The following is a 23,828-nucleotide window of genomic DNA, read 5'->3' as shown; positions in this document are numbered from 1 at the left end:
CTTACCTCCGTGTCATTGAAGCGGTGGGGCTCCAGGCACGGGTTCCACCTGACTGAGCGGGGAGATGGCATGAAGTCCAAGAACGGGTAAATGGATGTCCTTGTAAAGTTGAATCCGTGGATGCCGTCTTCTGGAAACACTATGATCTGTGCACCCTGTAAGTCAAAACATCAGAGGACAGTCTGTCAGCAGATGCCGGGAAGCAGCCCGCATGCCTCCGACAGCCGTCCTGCAGCTGCTCGGAACCAGGGACCGGAGGGCCAGGGATCTGAGCCTTGGGGGGAACAGTTCACTGGGTCTGACTCTCAGGGAACCGAGACAGTGTCCTCCAGGAACCAGGGACGTGCCTGGGGCTGGTCAGGGGCGGTAGGGACAGGTGAGCCTGGCCGGAGGGAGCGGGGTTAGGAGCCGGGGTGGTGCCCTGGGGGCTGCAGTGGGAACTACAACAGGCCCTGAACGCCATGCTCAACACACACGCTACCAGTAGTCCAGTGGCTTTCAGCCTTCACTGCGCTTTTCCGTCAGGCAGGGGAGCTTCTTAAAACATACTGGCTGTTCCAGGGTGATCCGGCGGCCCATGCCTAGAGTCTGCTTCTGTCAGCTGTGAGCAGGTCCCGGGGACAGAGTTTGTCTACAGGGCCCCAGGTGACTCTAACGTGCAGCAGAGGTGGGCGCCCCCTGGGCTGGGGTGTCAGGGTCGAGCTGATTTCAGCATAGGAACCAGGACTGGGCTGTAACTTGTGTTTCTCTCCCTGGGAGTTAGGAGACTCCGTTTAGAGCCCTGGGCCCCTTACAGGCCTCTTCACAACTGGGGCAGCCCAGGGGGATGGCAGCCGCCTGAGACAGCCGGAACGGAAGGGCCAGGCCCTTTGCAGCCGCTCTCTTCTTACTGGGCTGAAGGTGCCAAGCCTGGAGCCTCAGCCACGGCGAGTGGTGGCAGAGGGCGGCGGGCAGGCACGAGTCATCGAGAGTAACAGGCGATCTGAGTCACTGCTTTCTGGAATGCACTGCACACCCTTATAACTTTTTCCTGGCTATATAAAACCCATGAAAGCTTATTTGTAGAACATTTGGAAAACAGAAATTATAAAGGAAGAATTCCTAAGCCTGTATCATGAAGATAGGAATTGCTAACATCCTGATTTCATTTTTCCCCTCTCTGTCTATGTGTGTGTGTGTGTATAACTGAGACAATAATAAACATACAGTTTTCTATCTTGATGCTCTCACTACAGAACCATCAAGACTACAAAGGTGCCAGGACTTTCCTGGAGGTACAGTGGGTAAGAATCCGCCTGCCCATGCAGGGGACGGGTTAAGTCCCTGGTCTGGGAAGATTCCCTGTGCTGCAGAGCAGCTGAGCCCCAGCACCACGTCGGCTGAGCCCATGCTCCCTGGAGCCTGCAAGCACCGAGTACCCAGCTTGAGTGCTGCAGTCACTGAAACGCGAGTGCCTACAGCCCACGCTCTGCAACAAGAGAAGCCACCTTGATGAGAAGCCTGCACACCCGCAACGAAGAGTCGGCCCTGCTCACCACAGTTAGAGACAGCCTGTGTGCAGCAGGGAGTCCAGTGCGGCCAGAGGTAAATAAACAAAATTATTAAAAAAAAAAAAACTACAAAGACACCTTCAGAAACATCACTTGTATTAGACGCTGGATAATATTTAAGAAGACACCACAGTTTATCCTCTGTTGCTGGACAACTGTGGTGACCATCTGCCTACAGGGTACTCAAGACACTTTCTGGATGAGCACTGTACACAAATCTTTGATTGGAACTCTGGTTATTTCTTTATAAATAAAGCTTTATAAGTATAAAGCTTTATAAGTGAAAATACTGAGAGTCAAACATAGGAAAAAAATTTTAATTCTTAACATACGTTGCCAAATAGCCTTCCAGAAAGATCACAGCAAAATTCACTCCCTCCAGCAGAAAATGCATTCGGTCATCTTACTGCACATTAGAAAGGAAAATTATCGCAAACTCAGAAATAAACAAGATGAAGAATGTCTGTCTACGTTCTCTGTATACGTATGTGTTTCCACGATACAGCAGAGTACTGACTGACAAGCGCGTTCGAGGATCATTTATCTAGTGAATGTACCATTGTTTGCCTTTGCTGTTTAACAAAACATCACCCTAAAGATGATGATTTATTGCCCTGTAGGACTAAAGAATCCTCCTGCAATGTGGGAAACCTGGGTTAAATCCCTGGGTCGGGAAGATCCCCTAGAGGAGGGCATGGCGACCCACTCCAGTATCCTTTGCCTAGAGAATCCCAGGGGCAGAGGAGCCTGGCGGGCTACAGTCCGTGGGGCTGCAGAGTCGGACGCGACTGAGCGAGTAAGCACAGCACGGACACGACTGAGCGAGTAAGCACAGCACGGCACAGGGCAGCACGAGCCACTTTTGTATCCATTAGCAGATTCATTTCCACATTCATTTGACTGATGGATACACTCACATCTCTTCCTCAAATTCTCTTTTGAGCCAGCTTTACCACCTCACTGGTTCCTTGGCTAATTAATGAGTTAAATAAAACCTTTGACACATGTCCATTCTTCTCTATGTGTAAGAGTCACGTTTCTAACTTTTTGCAAATTATACTTGGACAAATGTTTTTCCTCTATTAAAAACTAAAGCTTTGAAAGCACTGAATGGTTACCTGTGGAAAGTAACAGTTATGTATACCTATTAATATTAAATTGCATTTCCTAACTACACGCCTGCCAGGAATGAGGACTCAGACTGGAGCAGAGGCAGAACTCGGGGTCTGATGCCTTCTAGGAAGCACTCTGCATGCCTGACAAAGGGCTTGAGCAGTTTCCTGATAGACCAGTAGCCCAAGAACTCCTGAGGAATTCCGAGTGCCAACCCAGGTGAGCTCCCAGCCTGATATCTTGAAGCATGACTCCTTTTCTTCCCTGTAAATGCCTCTGTCAAGAGAGAACTTGTTGGCCTGCAGGAACCTGTGCCCTTATAGCACGTTTGATACAAAACTTTGACACACACTTGACATCAACCTGTCTTGGAGGTGACTTTAACACACATAACCATGTAGGGAGCTAAGATGTCTGTAAGTCCTGAAAATGACCAGATCAACGGCTTCATCCCCGCTCCTGGACCACAAGTAGAGATGCAACGATGTCTGCAGCCAGTGTATGTCTAATAAAAACATGTTACATGTTTCATTTGGGGGCAGGTGATGAAAAGGCAGGGATACTGCAGTCACGGTCTCTGGGTTTCAGTACGGCATCTGCCGAATGTCTCAGCATGGTTTTGTGGACAGGATGGAGGGAAAGGGGGTGACATTTCAGCACGGTGCAAGCCAACGCCCCCGTGCAGAGAATGGATCTGTGTCAGGAGAAGGCCTGAGCGCATGGCCTGGGATGTTTTTACACCGACTTCAGGGCAGACTGAAACAAGCTGTGTCCAGGAGGTGTGAATGACGTGAGTGATGGTAACTGATACGCAGGACGCCCGTATGGATCCCCAAATAGCCCAACAGGCTGGAACGATGAAATTTAATGGCATCAATGGGAGGCTTTGCTATCAGATTAAATCAATTAACCTTACACGATGGCACAGCCTTGGCAGTGTGTATGTCTGTGCGAAAAGGGCTCGGGGGCTGCAACTGACAGCAAGTGCCTGGCAAGCCCACAGCGAGATGTAACTGAAAAGCTTTTCGTCTGGGGACAACACTTAGACTGAGAATGGAGACAGGTCTGCTCCGCCCTGTCCTCAACAGAGCTGTGCGCAGTTCAGGGTATGGGGTAACCCAGAAAGCCTTGAGGGAAGGGCTGGAACCGCCCCTGTCCAGGAGCTGCGGATGGGCCTGGGGACAGATCCCGATGCGCCTGGGGAGAGATCCCGATGGGCCTGGGGACAGATCCCAATGGGCCTGGGGACAGATCCCGATGGGCCTGGGGACAGATCCTGACGGGCCTGGGGACAGATCCCGATGGGCCTGGGAGAGACCCCCAATGGGCCTGGGGAGAGATCCCGGCCGTGACAGCCAGGCTGCGCTCTGGGGGAGGCAGCGTGGGTTTGGGGCGGGGGGTTCAGTCTGTCCTGTTGGGCTTGGAGGACAGGGCGATGGGCGGCAGTGGCAGGGAGGCTGACTGTCGCTCACGGAAAGAAAGCTCTTTCCTAGGAGTTCCCACCGTCCTCAAGTGGACGGGGAGCCCTGGGCCCTGGAGGCGTCCAGGGCTGGGCATCGGGTTGGGAACAGAGGAGGAGGGTCACCCATCAGAAGCAGGAGGACGCGGCCTCTAGGTGCCCTTCCAACATCAGTGTGCTCCACGTACCTGCGCTACAGGCCGCATGTCAGAACGTGGCCGGGCAGGGCTGGCCTCCCTGTGCAGGGGTGGGGGGCTGCTTGGGCAGGTGGTCTGCCCCCGACCTCACAGGCACGGGCCTCTGCCCCCAGAGGGTCCCCGCCTGTCCCCAGGAGCGGGGCATCCTTCAGCAGCCCCGCTGGCCCTTCCCCCCGGCCGTCCCTCCAGCTGGTCCCGCTCCGTCCCCGGCACAGAGGCGGCACCAGTCCACTCTGTCCGCTGGGCTCGGTTCTGTCTGGACCGGGCCCTCGGGCTGCTCGGGGTCCAGCACAGGGACCAGCAATGAGCCCCCCGCATCGTCGGGAGGCAGCAAACCCGCTCCGGGGTGGCTCCCTGGTTCAGTTAGACTCTGAAAGCCTCCAAGAGCGGGAGCGGCCAGCGGGCAGGCAGCTTTGCAGTGTTTCTGCACCTTCTTCCTACCGGGGGTGCCTTAAAGAAAGCCAAGGCCCCCGCCTGCACCCCAGCCCACTCTGTGGGCGTGGGAGCCACCAGACACCCAGTTGGTTTAGCAGGCCCCACGTGTGATAACCAGGGGCCTGGCCCGGCATGTCCCCCAGGCTGGAGGGGAAGCATCACCTGGGGATCTTACAAAATAATAGATTCTGACTCTGCAGGTCTAGGACGGGGCCCTGTGTTCTGCATTTCTCACGGGCTCTGGTGGGCAGGCTGATGCTGCTGGTCTGCAGACCGCCCTCTGAGTAGCGGGCCTCTAGCCCCCTGATGCGGCTCAGTCCTGAGTATTCTTTGGAAGGACTGATGCTGAAGCTGAAACTCCAATACTTTGGCCACCTGATGTGAAGAACTGACTCAATGAAAAAGACCCCGATGCTGGGAAAGACTGAAGGCGGGAGGAGGAGATGACAGAGGATGAGATAATTGGATGGCATCACTGATTCAATGGACATGAGTTTGGGTGGACTCCAGGAGTTGGTGAGGGACAGGGAGGCCCGGTGTGCTACAGTCCATGGGGTTGCAAAGAGTCGGACATGACTGAGCAACTCTACTGAACTGAGCCACCTAATTCCTTCAGCTCAGCGCTCTGGGTCTGATTTCACAGAGGGGCTGCAGGGGACCACCGACCCGGGGCCAGCCCGCCCTGCTGAGCACGCCTTGCCTTTCGGGCCGCAGTTGTCACTTGCTGCTCGTAGACGTCGAGGTTCCGATGCATGAGCTCCAAGGCTTGCTCTCGGCTGGTGAGGGCCAGCGGGTCGGGACTCAGGAAGGATTGGTGCTCGTACACAGTGGCCACGTAGCGGGAGGCCTGGTGGGGCTCAGCCGGACAGCCCTCCTCGGCCAGGCCCCCCGGGATGGCCACAGCCACGCAGCAGCTGCACAGGAGAAGGGCCAGCTGCCGGCCGGCTCTGGACATGGCGCCGCTCGTCAGTCTAGAAGGGGAAGGGGTGAGGAGAGGACGGCTGAGGCCAGGATCCTGCCAGGACCGGGGCTTCCGCAGATGCAATTCGTTATTCCCGGCAACTAGACGTACCCGCCAGGACGCTGAAACTCAAAGGCTTTACTTCACGTTCCTAATAAAAGGGTGTGCGATTCTCTCCAAACATGGAGCGAGGGCCCCTTAATAAAACGGCTCACTGTGTTAACCGTCTGGATCAGAACATTTCCAAAACAGACCCAGTGTTGGCCACGATTGTTTCCCCAGCAGGACTCTTCTAGCTGCAGGCTTCAGATTTAGGCAATAATAACTAGTCTAATGGTTTTACATCATTCTGTGACGCACCCCCTCACCCCACAGCCTGCCCTCCATATGCACGCTCACGCTGCAGGTCAACCGTCCAGACCGGCTGTGATGGCTGTGGTCCTCTAAGTACAGCTCGGCCACCCTGGCCATAAAACCTGAGGCATCACAACCCTCCCTGCCTTTCTTTGGTTGGGAGTGAATATCTATATACTTCTATAAAGGCTTACACATAAGCCTCCCCTTAGCCAGCACAACAGTCTTTAACTTGGTGCAGAGAAACTGCCGACTTAAATTCTACTTAAATGTCAGTTTACAGACGGGCTAAAAGAAGTCTGCCATCACAGCATGGCTCCCCTCACCCCTCCTTGAACTTGAGAATTGCCATCATACACTGCGACTTTTTCTACTCCTGTCTCTGGGATTTCCAAAACTCCTGGTTTTTTTTTTTTTTTTTAAAGCATACTCATTTGGAAATTAAAATCCTTCAGCAGTAATAAAATGCAACTTTTTGAAAATAAATGAGAATTTTCTGGAAAGGAAACTCAGCTTTCTAGCTCTTACTGTAAGAGATTAGAAGTAAATCATATCACTTACAATGAGACTTCTGTGTGTGCCTTTTCCCCCCAAGAACAGGAATTTTAATATTTAATAGTTATCTGTCACTGGGCGTTTTTACACACAGTTCTGCCTTGAAAATCGACCTGGTCTGGCAGCCAAAGCCCCTCCCCTGGCACACAGATTTGCCGGGTGGTGCCAAGGCCGGGCCCCCTGCTCTCTGGAGATGTACCCAGGCTGACCAACCACCCAGGAATCCAGCTAAACATCAAGACAGCAGAAACAGATCAAGAAACCATATTCTGCTCCTTAATGAGAAAATGACGTCCCGCCCAAGTCGGACTCAGAGGCCCTGTGCTTGCTTTCCAAAACCAGACTCTCCAGGCACCACAAATTTCTTTTTCTTGCAAAAGTTCCAAAAATAAAAGCAACTCTAACTATTTTCAGGAGCAGCCCGGGCTCCGGGTGCTCCGTCAGAACCCCCACGGACTCAGAGACTGCTCCGGCCAGGCGGCACCCCTTCCCCTGCCCCAGTGGCCCCTCGCAAACTGCCCCTCCTTCCCTGGGGAATAAAGGGTCCACCCAAATGCCAGGCCCCGGGGCGCTGCCGTGTCAGGAGGTCAGAACAAGGGGCCTTTGAGCCCACGGTCAGGAGCTTTTGAACAGAAACAGAAGTGCAATTGATAAGCTTTCTTACTTGAGTTTTGTTTCTGAAGACCAGCAAGGAATAATTTTTGAAGTCTCAAAATCTGTTTAACATTCCAGCTCTGGTTTCAGAATGATGATAATGGAGAGTGGTTTGAGGGGGGATACATTCATCTTCAAAGTCACATTCGCAATGTAAAGCCATGGCCTCCCTGAGTGAGTGAGTGAGTGAAAGTCGCTAGTCGTGTCCGACTCTTTGCGACCCCATGGACTATAGGGTCCATGGAATTCTCCAGGCCAGAATACCAGAGTGGGTAGCCTTTCCCTTCTCCAGGGGATCTTCCCAACCCAGGGACTGAACCCAGGTCTCTCCCTAAGAGGGAGGAAAACGAGGCCCCTGATGGGGGTGCGTGGGGGGCAGATGACCCGGGGCCGGGTGCGTGCAGGTCAGGAGGCCCTGGAGCAAGGGCGCTGTTTGCAGGCCCTGCTTTCTCAGCTAAGAGCTGCCCACCACTGATGTGGGGACGCAGAACCTTTGGTTACGTCTCAGGGACTGCAATCTGGCAAAGCAAGGAACTCGCGGAAATGGCACGGAATCACCTTTCTTTCTATTTTGAGAAAATAAATTTAGATTCTTTACAAAAGGTGCCATCATTTCTGCGTGAACAGAGGTCAGTCAGGAATGAGCGGTTAGGCAGATTCAGCCAGGTAGTCACACTCCAAAGGAAGTAAGCCTACTGAGGCAGCAGAGAATGAGTCATTCAAGTAAAAATAGGCACCACAGCGTCCCTGCTGCAAAGCGGTGCCACCGCAGACGTTTTAACCGAATTCTTCATGTGGCAGGAGCTCTGAAAGGCAGGGCTGGGGGGCGGCCAGGATGCGAGGCGGCCCGGAGTTGGCTCGGGAGCCATGCCCGTGGCTGAGGGGTGGGGGGCCTCCTGGGAATACCAGGGCCCTAGAGTCAGGAGGTTTCTGGCAGCCCAGCAACTGACCCCCCTGCAGAGCTGGGCAGGGCCTGAACCCTGAACACAGAGGTGGCTGGAGGCCTGTGTTCAGTCTGAAGAGTGAGCTACGGAGCCTCCTTCCATCATAGGTATTTGACGTGAGATGAGACTCCAAGAAGGGCCCGGCGTGGAGGCGTCACTGAAGCGACACCTGACTCCCACCCCCTGCTTCCTGTGCCCCCCTGAGCCGGCAGGGAGATGGCAGGGCTGGCGGACACTCATTTCAATGTCCATGTGATGCCTGCCCGTGCCAGATGCAGGCGCTGGCCTCAAGGACCCAGTGGTGAAGGTTCCCAGCCCTTCCGAGTGGACCACCCCCCACCACGTATCTGCCACAATGCACATAGAGGGTCCCTCACTCGTGACTTTATGATGCTGTGAAAGCTGTATGCTTTTAGCAGAAACCGTGCTCGGGACTCAGAATGGGGGCCTGCCTAGCGACCCTCTCTCAGCCTGCACGTGGCAGACTGGACCCTAAGATCACGAGGCTGAACAACCCGCACTCTGACAACCATCTAGCCCCACACCTCGTGCTGTTTCTCCTTTCCAGTAGGTGTTCCAGAAATCCCGTGAGACTTCCACCCTTTATGACAAACCAGGCCTGGGGTTAGAGGGTTCTGCCCACCTGCAGACTACTGTGAGTGCTCTGGGCACAGCAGGTGGGCTGGGCGTGCTGAGTGCACTTTCTACCTTCAGATCTTTCAACTGATGACGAGTTTATTGGGACATTAATCCCACCGCTATTGCCCTGCTGACTGTACTTCATGCAGCAGCTGGCAATAAGTAGGAAGGAAAGATAGAGACAGGGGAGCGGGCAGGGAGGGCCGGCGGTGGGGGTGGGGGCAGGTTTTAGATCAGGAAGGGCTCAAAGAGACCCTGGTATCTGAAGAAGGTGCAAGACGAGGGCTGTGGACTCCTGGTGGGGAAAGGGCTCCAGGCAGAGGGCTGCTTGGTTACAAGGGCCAAGTGGGGGCTTCGGGGATGGCTCGAGAAACAGCCAGGAGAGCAGAGGGCTGGGAGGTGGCGGAAAATGAAGTCAGAGGGCGGCAACGGGCAGCTCCCCCAGTGGGTCCCCCTCTCCTCCGGCCCCTTCTCCACGGAGATCCAGGTAGAGCCTGAGCGCTCAGAGCCGTTCCTCTGTTCAGAATCTCCCGGTGACTCCCAGGCGCCCCCACAGGGAGGGTCAGAGCTCTCACGGTCCCGACAGGGAACGGCGGCCGGGGTGGAGGGACTCCTTCACGCCAGCATCTTCACCTGCCCCCTGCCTACAGAAGCCTCTGCTTCTCATTTCATAAGGAAGCATGCTCCCTGGATGCTCATTCTGCTCGGGAAAGTTCCTGCGATCCATGAGGGAAAGCAGTCAAAGCCTTAAATCATGATGTGGAAATCGATTTTGTGGAAATTTGGTAACACGTCAATCATGAGATATTTTTACACACAAGGAACTTGGATTTTCCATCTCGCTACATGAGTCACTTTGATAATTACCTGTGCTTCCTTCCTAGCCTTGCTATTACAGTAGTGTCTTTTGCAATAAAATGAAAGGATTATTATGAAGGTATTCTTAATAAGATAATTTCAGAGGTGGGTATACACCTTTAAAATTTTATATTTAGATGTCCTGATTGTTTTAATAAAAGAGCTTGTCACTTTTCACTTGCCGGGGAGAATAACAGCCCCCTTATTCGGAAAGAGGCAGGAAGAGTTGGCAGAGGAAATGTTACATCCCGTGGAACAAAGCGGGACCAGATAAGTTATTAGGAACGTGTGGAATACACCTCTGCATGTGTCCGACAGGACTCCAAGAAAAACACTGTGAAGCTCTAAATAGTTTTAAACCCATTCTCATGAATTTTGTGATTTCCATAAGTCCTTTCACATAAGTAAGTATGAGCATCTTGTAAGTCAGACAGGAGAAATATGATATCCCTTATATGCAAAATCTAAAAAGAAATGATACAAATGAATTTATTTACAAAACAGCAACATACTAACAAACTATGAGAACTCATGGTTGCGGGGGATGGGAGTGGGAGGATGGAGGGAAGGGACAGTTAGGGGGTTTGGGATGGACATGGACACACTGCTGTATTTTAAACGGAGAACCAATAAGGACCTACTGTAGGGCACAGGGAACTCTGCTCCATGTTATGTGGCAGCCTGGATGGGAGGGGAGTTTGGGGCAGAAGGGATACATGTATGTGTACGGCTGAGTCCCTTTGCTGTCCACCTGAAACCATCACAACATTGCTAATTAGCTATATTCCAATAGAAAATTAAAAAAAAATTTTTTTTCTAAAGAAATCAGCCTATGGCTGATTCATGTTGAGGTTTGACAGAAAACAGCAAAATTCTGTAAAGCAATTATCTTTCCATTAAAAAAAGAAAAAAAGAACGAGTGCCCCTCTCCATCTAATTTATATAATCTGAATTTAAAGAAACCCCAAGGAAGCCCCCTCCTCTAGAGCAATGTAAAGCCCCACGGCGTTGGAGCCCAGTTTCCTGCGAATTTCCGCCACCAAGACTCCGGTGCTTCAGGGGGCCTCGGAGGGTGGTGCTGGGGTTCAAGGCTGAATTCACACGGGACAGTGAGTAAGTTACCAGGCACTGCAGGCTGAACTGGTAGGTCGTGATTTCCCTTAAAAAACAGCCCAGCTGTTCTCACCAAACAAGAGAGGGACACACAGGAGTGTGACCACGGCCAGGCCTTGGGCTGGCACCTCTTTCTGTCCACTGCAGCCACTTCTCGTGGAACGCCCGATGAGCAATCACAGATCACTTGAACTGAAATAGGGCCACCTTTCTTTTCCTCAAATGGGATATTATCTCTATAATTGAAGACAAAACCGCCCCGAGACGCGCGGGTGTTGAATGAATGGAAGAAGGCTCTTTTTTTGTTTTTTTTCACTCTTGTGCAGAGAAGACGGCCCGTGAGGCTGAGCCTCCAGGTCTGCAGCTGCCACCCTGTGGGCAAACTGGGTACCACTGTCAGCGCGAATGCCACAACAGTGGTCCTTCTTAAGAAGTAAACAGGTGTTTTTCCCCCTCCTTTCCTTCTCCCTTTCATTTCTAACATTTCACCTATCTTGTTTACAGTGAAAAAACTAGAAAGCATTTGATTTTCCAACACTGGGGTCTCGTGAAAGCTATTTTTTTTTCACTTTGTCATGTTCCTAGGACCTATTGCTTCCTCTGTATTCACAGGTGCTAAGCTAGCTGTGATTTCTAACAGCTGTGAGTGGGTGTGCACAGCAACACAGCCCACGGCAGACGCACAGGACTGTTCACAGGGAAATCTGGTCGGGGTAAAGCTCTACAGGGACTCTTTTATACGGACGCGGCCTTGCATTTCACATCGCATGCTAACATTTTCAAACCACTTTAACATCCACTGTTTCATTTTATCTTCCTGTCACACAAAGCAAGAAAAGCAGATGGTAAAACGCCACTTTCCTGGTGAGGGAGTCCTCCAGGACCAGTTAGTGGTGACAATAGAGAAAGCAGTTCTCCTGGCTCCTGGTCCAGCCCTCCCAGCACACATTCAAGACAAGGATAGTTTATCAGAACTTCAAAGACCACGGTAGTGTCTTCAATGCAGCTGCAGCAGAATTCGACAGAAATTCACAGCACCCTCCCATGAGTATGGGTTGTCAGACCAGAGCAGGGGTTCTCAAACGTGGGCCTGATGCTGGGACACCCGCAGGGCTTGACCACGGAGCTCCGAGGACCCTGTTCCTGGGAGTTTTAACTCAGAAGCTCTGGGGTAGGGTCCGAGAATATGCATTTTTCTAACAAGTTCCTGGGTGATGGTGGAGCTGATGCTCCCAGCCTGGGTCACCAGGAGAACCACTGGGCTGGAGGGTAAAGGCAGGTCCATTGTGTCTCTGTCTTCTGCTCACGTCAAAGAAAAATGTGAGCCAGAACCATCACCTTTATTTCTCAGGAGCCTCTCCAACAGGGCTGAGAGAACGTGGGCAGATTTCAGAGTGTTTCCACTATATTACTGAAAATGAGCAGCGAAGTAAACTATCAAATTGGAGGTGGGAGGAGTCCCCAGAACAATCTGATCCAGGTCAGTTAAATAATTCAGTGCTTGTTTTTGCCTCAAAAGGAATATCACAGTAGAACCAGATTGTTGCTGATTTTCATATGTTTAAAGTCCCTGATTTTAAAAGAATAAAACAGGGGTAATAGATAGATACTCCATTCAGTAATTTCGTAAGATGAATAAGAAATATGTAGAAATACAATAAAATAAATGACATATTTATAAATTTTAATTTTTAATTTAAAAAATTTGTAAATAGTATACATTCATAAATAAATAGATAATCTGAAAAATCTTCCAGCTATATTCTGCAAAAATGTACCGGATTTCTTTTCAAAAATTTATCTGAAATCTTAGGGAGCCAAAAATGAATTGCTGAGAGCTCTTCAACTGTGGTTCATAGACCTTGGATAAGGGAGCAGGGCGAGCTCAGAGCAGCTGTGCGTCCTCACTCTCCGCGGGTCTTGGGCCAGAGGAACAGTGCGGGCGGTTGTGGCGACCCTGCTCTTCTGGGACATCTATGACTTCCGGCTGGGCTTCACCTTCCCAGCCTTCCAGAACTGTCATCAAGGTCTCTGAAATAAGCCTCCATGGTGTCAGCAAAGAACTGTCTTTCAAAGCCCTTGAGAAGCGCCGCCCCCCCCCCCCCCCCGCCCATTTCTGTATTGGACTACCTTCAATCAGAGTGGTCAGAAGAAGCACCTTTTAGAGAATGAGGCCCTGAAGGCTGGACGTGGAGAAACACAAGCAGTAGACAGAAAGCACGATGCTCTAGAACCACAGGTCAAATATTCAGGGAAGATGTGCTCAGAAGTGGGCACAATGGAACGGCTCTTCATGAATTAAGCGTGTGGTGGACACGATATCCCTAAGGCAAGACAGGCCAAAGATCAGGACCTCAAGGCTTGTCACTCCCGTGCTGGCGAGGGAGACACCCACGTCACAGGACCAACAGGATGGTGGGGATGCCCTGGATGCAGGCAGCGGAGAACAACGGAAACCACGGTCCCCAAGTCAGAAGAACAATCCCTAATACGACAGTCCAGAAACACTGAGAATGGATGACAGTAGGAAGAGTAAATGAAACAACAAAAAAAGCTAAAGCAAAACAAAGCACTAGAGAAAACCTGCCAAAGGCCACCTCCTCCTACGGAGGGTGCATGAAGCATATACGGGAGAGGCACAGCTACGCTCCCCAAGAGAGGAGCAGCGACAAGCAGGCAAGTGGGTCCAGGTGCTGTCAGTCCTGAGTCCTGGTGGACGATGCCTTCAGCACAAGCGTGGTGGCAAGATGTAGGTGACCCACCGCCAAGCAGAGCGCAGCACACAGTCCTGGGTGAGAGTGACCGTCTCATGTGCGTGGCAGAGAACTGGTTACCATCTCTGCTTTTGTTCTCCTGGAGGCGCTGAGCATGCCCTTCTTTGGATAGACTGGGAATTTTTTGTGTGCCTTTTCCCCTCTGGCAAGGGTCCCAGCTCAGCCATGACTACATCCTGGGACTAACGCAAGTCCCATTGCCCTGGGCCATGCAGAGCATCTGAGGGCAGACGCCTGACTGACTGCTGCAGCTTTCCCAGTTGGGGAACTTTGGCCCAAGTTCCCCAAGCTCATAGGTGCGACATTCCTCAGCACTCAGGGCGAAGCAGTGGAATACAGCCTGGCTCTTTTGGAAAAGAGGCTACTCCTCAACTTGAAAGGGACCAACATCTAGAACCAGGATTCAATTCAAATTAATTCTGTCCAAAGGCCTACACTCTTTTCATGCCACCACACTCAGAATAACAAGAGGAAAAGTTTGACTGAAGAAGTGATATTGGGATGACTGAATAACAATTTGGAAATAAGTTTAAACTTACACCATACACAAAAACAAACTCAAAATCAGGAGTTAAATATTAAATGTTAAGAAAGCTAGAATAAATTATAATTGGGTATCAGAGGTTTGATGAAACAACGGTCTAAAATCTGAAGCAGTTAAAACAATAAAAGAAACAGATCAATAAATTAAAGTTTAGATGCAAAATTGAACCTCAAGATAACACTTACAACTAGGCGAGGAACAAGAACAGATGTAAAGAAGAAAACAAATCATAAACGAACACTCTGAAAGACTCTGAACTTACGTACAAAATAAACATTAACTTGTACTATTTTAAAATACTAAATTTGGACAAATAAACTAGTAAAGTAATAATAAGTAGTAATTTCTTATTGGGAAAAAAAGTTTGACAGTTTGTATTATAAGTCACAAAAGTATGCTTCCGGGATTTGATCTTAGGAAGTCATTTAAGTAAGAAGAAAGTCAGTTGAAATGACAGCATACTATGGAAGTAAAGAATATGGGCTTTTGAGTTTTAAAATATCTGATCTGAAATCCTGGCTCTGGGACCTTCCTAGTGGTCCACTGGTTAGGACTTTGCGCTTTCACTGCTGAGGGGCCCAGGTTTGATCCCTGGTGGGGGCATTAAGATTCCACAAGTCATGCAGTGCAGCCAAAATAAATAAATAGAGTAATTAAATTCTTTAAAAAGGATCCTATAAGGAAAGCAAACTAAGATTATTCGCTAGCAAGTTGCCACAAAGCACATAAACATTGTAACCAAATATCTCGCCATAAATGAAAAAGCCCCAAACAATTGGTTTATAAGACAAACACACAAAAAAAGACCAAACACAAAATCATTTTTAAAAGGAAGGAAAAAGAGAGGCGGGGCAGGGGTGGAGGGGTAGAGGAAGGAGAAGAGAGAGGAGGGGGAGGAGAAGGCAGGGGGGTGGGAAATGAAATGTTATTTGGTAGAACTTAATTGGAGGAGGAAATGGCAACCCACTCCAGTGTTCTTGCCTGGAGAATCCCAGGGACGGCGGGGCCTGGTGGGCTGCCGTCTATGGGGTCACACAGAGTCAGACAAGACTGAAGCGACTTAGCAGCAAGAGAGAAGGAAAAACAAACACCATCAAATAAATTAAGGCACACTTCCAGTTACAAAATAAGTCCTGGGATGTAATGTACAGCATGGTGACTATAGTTTATAATACTGTATTGCATATCTGAATGTTGCTAAGAAAGTAAATCATAAAAAATTCTCATCATAAAAAATATTTTCAACTATGTGTGGTGACTGTGGTGATCATTTAGTAATGTACACAGATATCAAGTCATGATGCTGTACACCTGAAACTAACATAATTTTACATGTCAATTACACCTCAATTTTAAAAATGAACTTAAAAAAAAAAAAAGAAACGAAAGCAAGTACAGAACAGCACAAAGAATCTGATGACGCTGTAAATAATATACGTGACAAGGGGTCAAGAATGAGAAAGTGAGCAACGTGAATGGAAATGTAGAATTGAAAAGGAATCTAGAGGAAATGACAGATAGGGAGGGCTGGTGAATGAGAGCCAACATATACACAATTGGGAAACCCATAAAAGAAAAGGGAAATAAATGTGCCGTGGAGACACCCTTCCCTTGAATGCAAGTAGAAGCTATGCTTTGCTTCCAGTCAACAGAACATGACAAAGGTGAATGGATTTCACATGTAATTAAAATCTCAAATCAGCTAATTCTGAGTTCTTTAAGAGATTATCCTGAGTGGGCCTGACCTAATCAGGTAAAGGACTTTGAAAAAGGAACTGGTGTCTTCCCTGGAGTCAGACACTTTCTCTTCTCCTGTCCTTGAAGAAGAAAGCTACCAGGACTTCTACTATTGCAAGGAAATTATTCTTCTAAACACCAGTTGAGCTTGGAAGAGGACTCAGCCTTGGATGAGACTGTGAACCCAGCTGACATCTTCACTGTACCCTTGGGAGGTCCTGCTCAAAGGGTGCAGTTAAGCTTGCTCAGACGCCTTGACCACTGAAACTGTGAGATAATAAATATGCTGTGTTTTAAGTTACTAAATGTGTGGTAAGTTGTTACACATAGATAATACATAATGATACAATAATAGATAATAGATAATGGAAGAGGAACATGATTTAAAGATGTAATTGAAGAAAACTTTCCAGAAAGAAAAGCAGATTTGAACTTACATATTGAAAGGACACACCAAAACTCAGGAAGGAAAGAAACAGAATCTCAACACCAGTACATCGTCTAGTAAGATTCCTAACCTTCAAAGACAAAGTGGGAATCACTTGGAAAGCCGAGTAAAATGACCAAGGGCATTTATAAGAGCACAAAATCAGGCGCTCCTCAGACTTCGCCACAATAACGTCAATGCTAGTAAACCCTACATAGAGTCCTTCTGAAGAAGAAAATATGAACCAGGAGTTTTCTTCTATGCCAAACTGTGTTTGAAGTATAGAAATAAGAGATAATAGACTGGACAATGCAAGAACTCAGGGAATATTATTTTTATCAGTCTTTCTTGAAAGAATACATATAGGATAAACTGCCAACCAAGAGGTGATTTTAAAAATATGGCAAATAAACTGACAATAATCCTTTAACAGGACAGCTGGATCCAGAGACTGGATTGAACTCAGGTTCTATCCTTTGGGGATGACTATGCATGGTAGTATGTTCTTTTGGCATGAGACGTGTGTCTGACTCTATTTTTATGATCTTAGAACAAACCATCAATCCTTAATGCCTTTTTCTATTCATTTAGAATTGCAATGCTGGTAGTCTATTATTTCATTTTCCTTCATTAATTGTAGTGGTTTTTATAAAGAGATATTTTATCTATTATTTGGTTATCTAATGGTACAGTTCATATAGCAAAGACAGGATAAATGCTAGATTCTCTCTCTCAATCTTTTTAAAATCAGTTTTCAAGACAAGTAACTTATTATCTGAAGGTGACTAATTTTTTAAAAATATTATAAATTCAAGGATTTGAACATATTTCATGGGTTTTTTCCATTGCAATTATTATCATTATAGAAACTCATCCTTGACTTATAGTAGCCTTTTCGAGTCAGCCCTTGATTCCTCTTGACATCACTCTAATAGTTTTTGACACCTTCTTTGTAATTTAACACTAAAAGATGTCCCAAGCTTACTGTATACATTTCCTGGCTCAGAGTTGGAAGTGGCCATTTCTCCAAGAAGTCTTGGGCACAAAAACTGGTTCTTTGAAAGGACTAATGAAATAAACAAGACTGCATCAAGATAGATCAAGGAGAAAAGTAACAAAAACACATGTACATGTACATGAAAAACTAAACAGGAGCACACTTGTGATTACAACGGAGATCACAGAACTGATTACTGGATGCTCTGGTACAAATATGTGTTAAAAGGATATCTGGATGAAAATGCCAAGTTTTTTAGGAAAATAAAGCTTGCCAAAACCAAGTTCAAAAAGGATAGGAAAATGAAGCAGACCAATTTCCCAAGAAAAATTAAATTATCAAAGACTCTCTCTAAAAGCACCAATCCTGGTATATTTTTCAGTAGAATTCTCCCAAACATCCAAGTAAAGATACATACTGTATCTTTTTTATACAAACATATTTAAACATAAATATTGTATACAAACTATTCTAAAACTTTTTAAAGGACAGTATAAGTATAACCTTGATACCCAAGCTAGATAAGGATAGTTCAAGACAGGAAAATAACGGTTGACTTTCATTCTTAAACATAAATGCAGGAAGCTTAAATAAAAATAATAGCAAACTTAATTAAGCAATGTTTACATCATGACCAAGTAGGATTTATCAAAGAATGATGAATCATTTAATATGAGAAAGCATATCAATTCACCACATTAACACATTAAAGGAAATTAAAATGTCACATATCAGTGCTTCTTATCTATACTGTATTGGAGGTCTTAGCCTGTGCAATAAGATAAGAAAAAGAAGAAGTATATATGCAAAGGAGAAATGCAGATGGTCCACAAGCACCTGAAAAGATGTTCAACATCACTAAACATCAGGAAAATGCAAATCAAAACCACAATGAGATATCACCTCATACCTATCAGAATGGCTAGCATCAAAAATACAAATACAAACGTTGGTGAGAATGTGGAGAAAAGGAACCTGTGCACATTGTTGATGGGAATGTAAATTGGTGCAGCCACTGAGGAAAACAGCAGGGAGGTTCCTCAAAAAATAAAAATGAAACTAGCAAGTGATCCAGCAATTTCACTCCTGGGCATAGATATAATGCTAATTCGAAAAGACACACGCACCCTAATGTTCACAGCAGCACTGTTTACAATTGCTAAGATTTGGAACCAACCTAAGTATCTGTCAATAGATGAATGGACAGAGAAGACACACAGAAAGCAATACTACCCAGTCATATCAAAGAATGAAATACCTTACATGTGCAATCTAAAAAACATAAAAAACTAGCAGATATAACAAAAAAGCAGCAGGCGCATAGTGACAGAGAACAAACCAGGGGTTACCGCTGGAGAGAGTGAAGAAGGAGGGGGCATTAAGTGGTACAAACTATTATGTACAAAGTCAGTCACAAGGATATATTGTACAGCAGAGGGAACATAGCTAATATGTAATAATAACTATGAATGGAGTACAGCCTTTAAAAAATATTTTAAATTAATTAAGGAATGTTAAAAAATACAAAATATAAAAGATATAAGGACAAAAAAAAAGACACAGAACTTTCATGAATATGACATGCTTATCAACAAAGTCACCCAAGAGAATCTATGAGCTAATTATAATTAACAAGAAAATATAGTAAAGTAGTTAGATTTGGGACCAGCACATGAAAATTAATTGCATTCTAATACACTGACCCCTCCAAAAAAACTAGAAAATGCAAATAACCAAATAGTAAGATACTTAGACATAAACATAATAAAAGATTTTTATTAAAGATTGAGGAAAAATAAAATAAATGGAGAGATATATATCATGCTTATGTTAAAACAGACTTAATATAAAGATACTGTTTTATCCAAGTTAATTTATGAACAATGTAATTCCAATTAGAATCTCAGAGTATTTCACGGAACTCGATAAACTGATTTTATAATTTACACAAAAGAGAAAAAGGCCAAGAATAAACCCAGTGGCAGGATAATGGCCCTACAGAGAGGTTCACATCCCAATCCCTAGAAGTTGTGAATATGTGGAAAGGGGGAATTAAGTTTGCTGATAAACTGACTGAAATAGGGAGATTACCCTGGATTGTCCAGGTAAACTCAGCGTAGTCACACAGCCCTTAGGAACAGAGAAGCAGGAGAACCTGAGTGAGTAGGACTTGGCCTGACACTGCTCACTTTGAAGATAGAGCCAAGAATGTGAGAGGCCTCCCGAGGCTGGAAGGAGAAAGGCGTGGATTCTCCCCTAGAGACTCCAGAAAGGAATGCGGTCCTGCCAACGCCTTGATGTTTTATCCCAGTGAACCCTGTGTCAGATGTCTTAACTACAGAACTCTTAAAATGATAAATTTATGTTGTTTTAAGCCATTCAGTTTGTTACGGCAGTGGCAGGAAACTAATTACATTAGGTGAGATGGTTTCAAAATGACAAAGTAGAACAACTTATCCTACCAACATAAAGGCTTATTTCAAAAATGTAGAAATTAAGATAGGATTGGACTGGATTGGGGTAGGAAAAGAACAGAGAGTCTAGAGACAGGCCAACATGCATGGCAACTTGATAAATAACCTTATGGATCACTGGGAAAAGAATGAAGTACACTATCAAAGACGCTTGGACAACAGGTATTTTAGTAAACTGACTATAAAAACGGCTAGAAATTCTTCTCTCTCTGTTCATGTTCCTTTATCATGAAACACTAATGCCATCCCACTCAGAGCCTTAGCTCCACTTGTAATGCACTTTGGCTAATGGGATGTTAGCAAACGTAGGCACACAGAGGCTTTCACGGTGGGATTTGTCCCCTTTTGCAAACTGCTGCCAAACAAAGAAGCTCAGGGAAGCTTACTGAATGATGAAAGATACATGTGCAGTGAGGATAAGCCTGCCACCCCTGGGGATATGCAGTCAACCTCCAGGGGCAGAGTGACCTTGCTAACTAGCAACTGACCACAGATAATGAAGAAGCCCAGTTGAGCCCAGCCTCACAGGATTACAAATTAAATAAGTGGTGGTTGCTTTAAGTCACTGAGTTTTAGAATGGTTAATTACACAGCAAAATCTAATTGATATAGACATATTATGTATCATTTGGGGAAAAAATACTGAATTGCTACTTGTCATCATATATAAAAATCAATTTCAGGTAGACCATGAAGCTTAAATACATACATATATATATATAACACATATATATAATATTTATAATACTTGTAAAATATACATATAAATATATATAAATACATTTATATATATAAAACCTAAACTTTAAATAAAAACACACCAAAAAAATTCCTTACAACTTCAGTTTAGGGAAAGTCTTTCTCAAGCAAGATACGAAGAGATAAAACATAAAGGAAAGGAACTGTCAGTTGTGGGAATTCCCTGGTGGCCCAGTGGTTAGGACGTCACACTTCCACTGCAGGGGATGTGGGTTCAATCCCTCATTAGGGAACTAAGACCCCATAAGTGGTGCAACTCAGCCGAAAACAAAGGAAAATAAAACAGAATAATTATCAGTTGTGACCACACACCAAGAAAACCACAAAATTCTGTACATCAAAAGTAACTATGTGCTATGTGCTAAGTCGCTTCAGTCCTGTCTGACTCTTTGCAAACCATGGAACGTAGCCTGCTTTCTCTGTCCATGGGATGCTCCAGGCAAGAATACTGGAGTGGGCTGCCACGTCCTTATCCAAAAGGAACTATAAACAAAGTTAAAAGACAAAGAATAAGCATCCAGAATATATTTTTTAAAAATCTATAAAATAAATAAGAAAAAGATAAACAATAAAGAACAGGACAAAAGATATAAACAGGTAATTCACAGAAGAAAACCCAAGGATAAATCCAAACACATAACTGTGTTAGGTAGTTAGAACAGGAAAAAGGAGTCCAGAATGGTGGTGGCTAGAAGACAAGGAAGGGAAAAGCCCACGAAAATAGAACAAAGGAAGGTCTGAGGACCTGAGTGAGGACCTCAGGTAGAACAAACAGCACTCGTGGCTAGCCCAGTTTACACAGGGCAGGCCCAGGGTGAGGAAAAGACATATAAAAAGAGGAGCCAAAGGGCTGGGGGTCTCTCTCCCACGGGCTCGCTCTCTCTCTCTTCCCTTCACGTCTTTTAGGTCGGTATACGCTCACACCTCGAGGATGTATTTTCCTTTATTTTCTAAATAAAACTGAGCTGTAACACGGAGCTGTAACACTGTAGAGAGCTGTGACACACTGAGGGCTTTAACATCCATTGCTTCAAATTTTTGTTGTGATGAGACAGAACCGAGGAAATCACACATTCCCTTGACAGGATGCTCCAGGCAAGAATAATGGAGTGGGTTGCCATATCCTTATCCAAAAGTAACTATAAGCAAAGTTAAAAGACAAAGAATAAGTATCCAGAATATATAAAAACATCTATAAAACAATAAGAAAAAGATACACAATCAATAAAGAACAGGACAAAAGATATAAACGGGTAAATCACAGAAGAAAACCCAAGGATAAATCCAAATATGTAACTATGTAATCTATATCTGTGTGTGCGTGTGTGTGTTAGTTGCTTAGCTGTGTCCGACTCTGTGCAACCCCATAGACTGTAGCCCACTAGGCCCCTCTGTCCATGGGATTCTTCAGGCAAGAACACTGGAGTGGGCTGCCATTTCCTTCTCCAAAAGGAACTATAGATAGAAAGAAAGTGAAGTCGCTCAGTTGTGTCCGACTCTTTGCGACCCCATGAACTAGCCTACCAGACTCCTCCATCCATGGAATTTTCCAGGCAAGAGTACTGGAGTGGGAATCTATATCTAGATATGGAAATGGAAATGAAAATCCATTTCACAACTATAAAATTGGAAAAAAAAATTTTTAATTCCACAATTGAGGATGCAGAAAAAGGGGAGTTCTTATATATAGAAGTCAGGGGTATAAATTCGTACAGGAAGTTTAGAGATCAATTTTTCTAGTAAAACTGATGATGACCTGCCCAAGTTAAAGCAGTCATCTAGCTAGAGGAAACCACACATCTTGTAAACAATGGGGGGTCCTTGGACAGACAAAGAAAAGCAAGAATCTAACCAGACTAACAGGAAACTACACGTTGGGGGTGGTAAGTGTCCTGGAGGCAGACAAAGAAAGGTGGGAAAAGGCAAGAATCGCCAGTGTCTGAATGTAACCTTCTGTTCACTATGCCCTCATTACAGTAAAATTAGCCTTGCAAATAAGATATTCCCATCATGCACCAATGCCATGACATTTCTGATTAAGGCTAAATAAGGACAGAAATGCCTCTTCCCTAAGGAAGGCAGAGCTAGGAAGAAACTCAGAGAATACAATGATCCCCAGACCCCTGCCTCCCCAGTGAATGTTCTATCCCTTCATTTCTACACTCCATAAACCAGCCTGCCAAAGAAACTCAGTGCAGTTACTCACCTGAGACTGCCTGCTCTTGCCTTGAGAGCATCCTTTCCCTTAAATAAATCCTCACTTTGCTTTCATGACCTTCCTAGCTCATCTCTGAATTCCTTCTGCAACGAAACAAGAACCTACCTTCTGATAACAGCTCTAGATACATACGCATACAAGTTCACTCATACGCACGAGGAGACACGCAAGAACGTTCAGGGAAAAATGCTTATAACACCAAAAAGCTTAAAACAGCCCAAATGCCGTTGCCTAAAGAATGGACATGTGGGAATGATAAACACTGAAGTCAAGTAGTGGCCACCACTATGGCACGGGGGCAGATGTGATGGGGGAGGAAACACAGACTCTGCCCTATTTGTAATGTATTTCTTAAACTAGGGCTGGGTACCTGGGTGTCTATTAATCTCTCTTCTTATTCATGTGTCTGAAAGATGTCATAAATGACATTAAGTATATATATATAAAACATATAAAATAAAAAATATAAATTATAAATGTATAAAAAAGAAAGTGAATAAAACATCACAGCTAAGCTGTAAACAGAAACTCAAAGGTCACAATGCAGAAAAAAGTTTAAGGGCTTGCGTTCCTCATCATGAAGATGTCCCTCACCTCGGGTTATACCTCAGTTCAACTCCAAACCCTGGGAATCATTCAGAGTTTACCCTGGAGCTGACACAGACTAGATTAGAAGCAAAAGAAAACAATAAGGGACTTCCCTGGTGGTCCAGGGGCCAGGACTCTGTGCTCCCAATGCAGAGCGCCTGGGTTCACCCTTTGGTCAGGGAACGAGACCCCACATGCCGCAGGAAGATCAAAGGTCCCATGCAGCAGAACTAAGACCTGGCACAGTCAAACGAGTAAATGAAATAAGTTTTTAAAAATATGATACAATATAAAAAGCTAAAGGAAGGGGCTCAAATGAAGGCTGGTGGTGAAACAGAAGAAACACATGAAAACAGAAAACATTTTAAACACTGATAACCATGTTTCATAGGTGAGGGCTGCTGATGCCCTAGCCCACAGACCACTCCCAACTGTGGAGTTCCAGCATATGGAGACATTCTATATTACGACTTCTAAG

General features: G+C 46.0%; 1 protein-coding gene across 3 annotated transcripts in view; it reads right to left on the bottom strand.

Annotated features, from left to right (window-relative positions):
• The window catches only part of BTD (biotinidase), a 42,230-nt gene that overhangs the window by 13,642 nt on the left and 4,760 nt on the right, over positions 1-23,828 (bottom strand). For all 3 annotated transcript variants that reach the window (XM_070797158.1, XM_070797154.1, XM_019964542.2), the window contains exons 2-3: positions 5,455-5,725; positions 6-155 (exon numbers count right to left, since the gene is read on the bottom strand). In XM_070797158.1, coding sequence (XP_070653259.1) covers positions 6-155; positions 5,455-5,709 — 405 coding nt within the window. In that variant the 5' untranslated portion in view covers positions 5,710-5,725. The remainder of the gene's footprint in view (positions 1-5; positions 156-5,454; positions 5,726-23,828) is intronic.

This window comes from Bos indicus, chromosome 1 (assembly GCF_029378745.1).
Source record: "Bos indicus isolate NIAB-ARS_2022 breed Sahiwal x Tharparkar chromosome 1, NIAB-ARS_B.indTharparkar_mat_pri_1.0, whole genome shotgun sequence".
Taxonomy (NCBI): Eukaryota; Metazoa; Chordata; class Mammalia; order Artiodactyla; family Bovidae; genus Bos; species Bos indicus.
The sequence above is the reverse complement of the archived record's forward strand: the minus strand, read 5'-3'. Positions and strand labels throughout refer to the sequence as shown.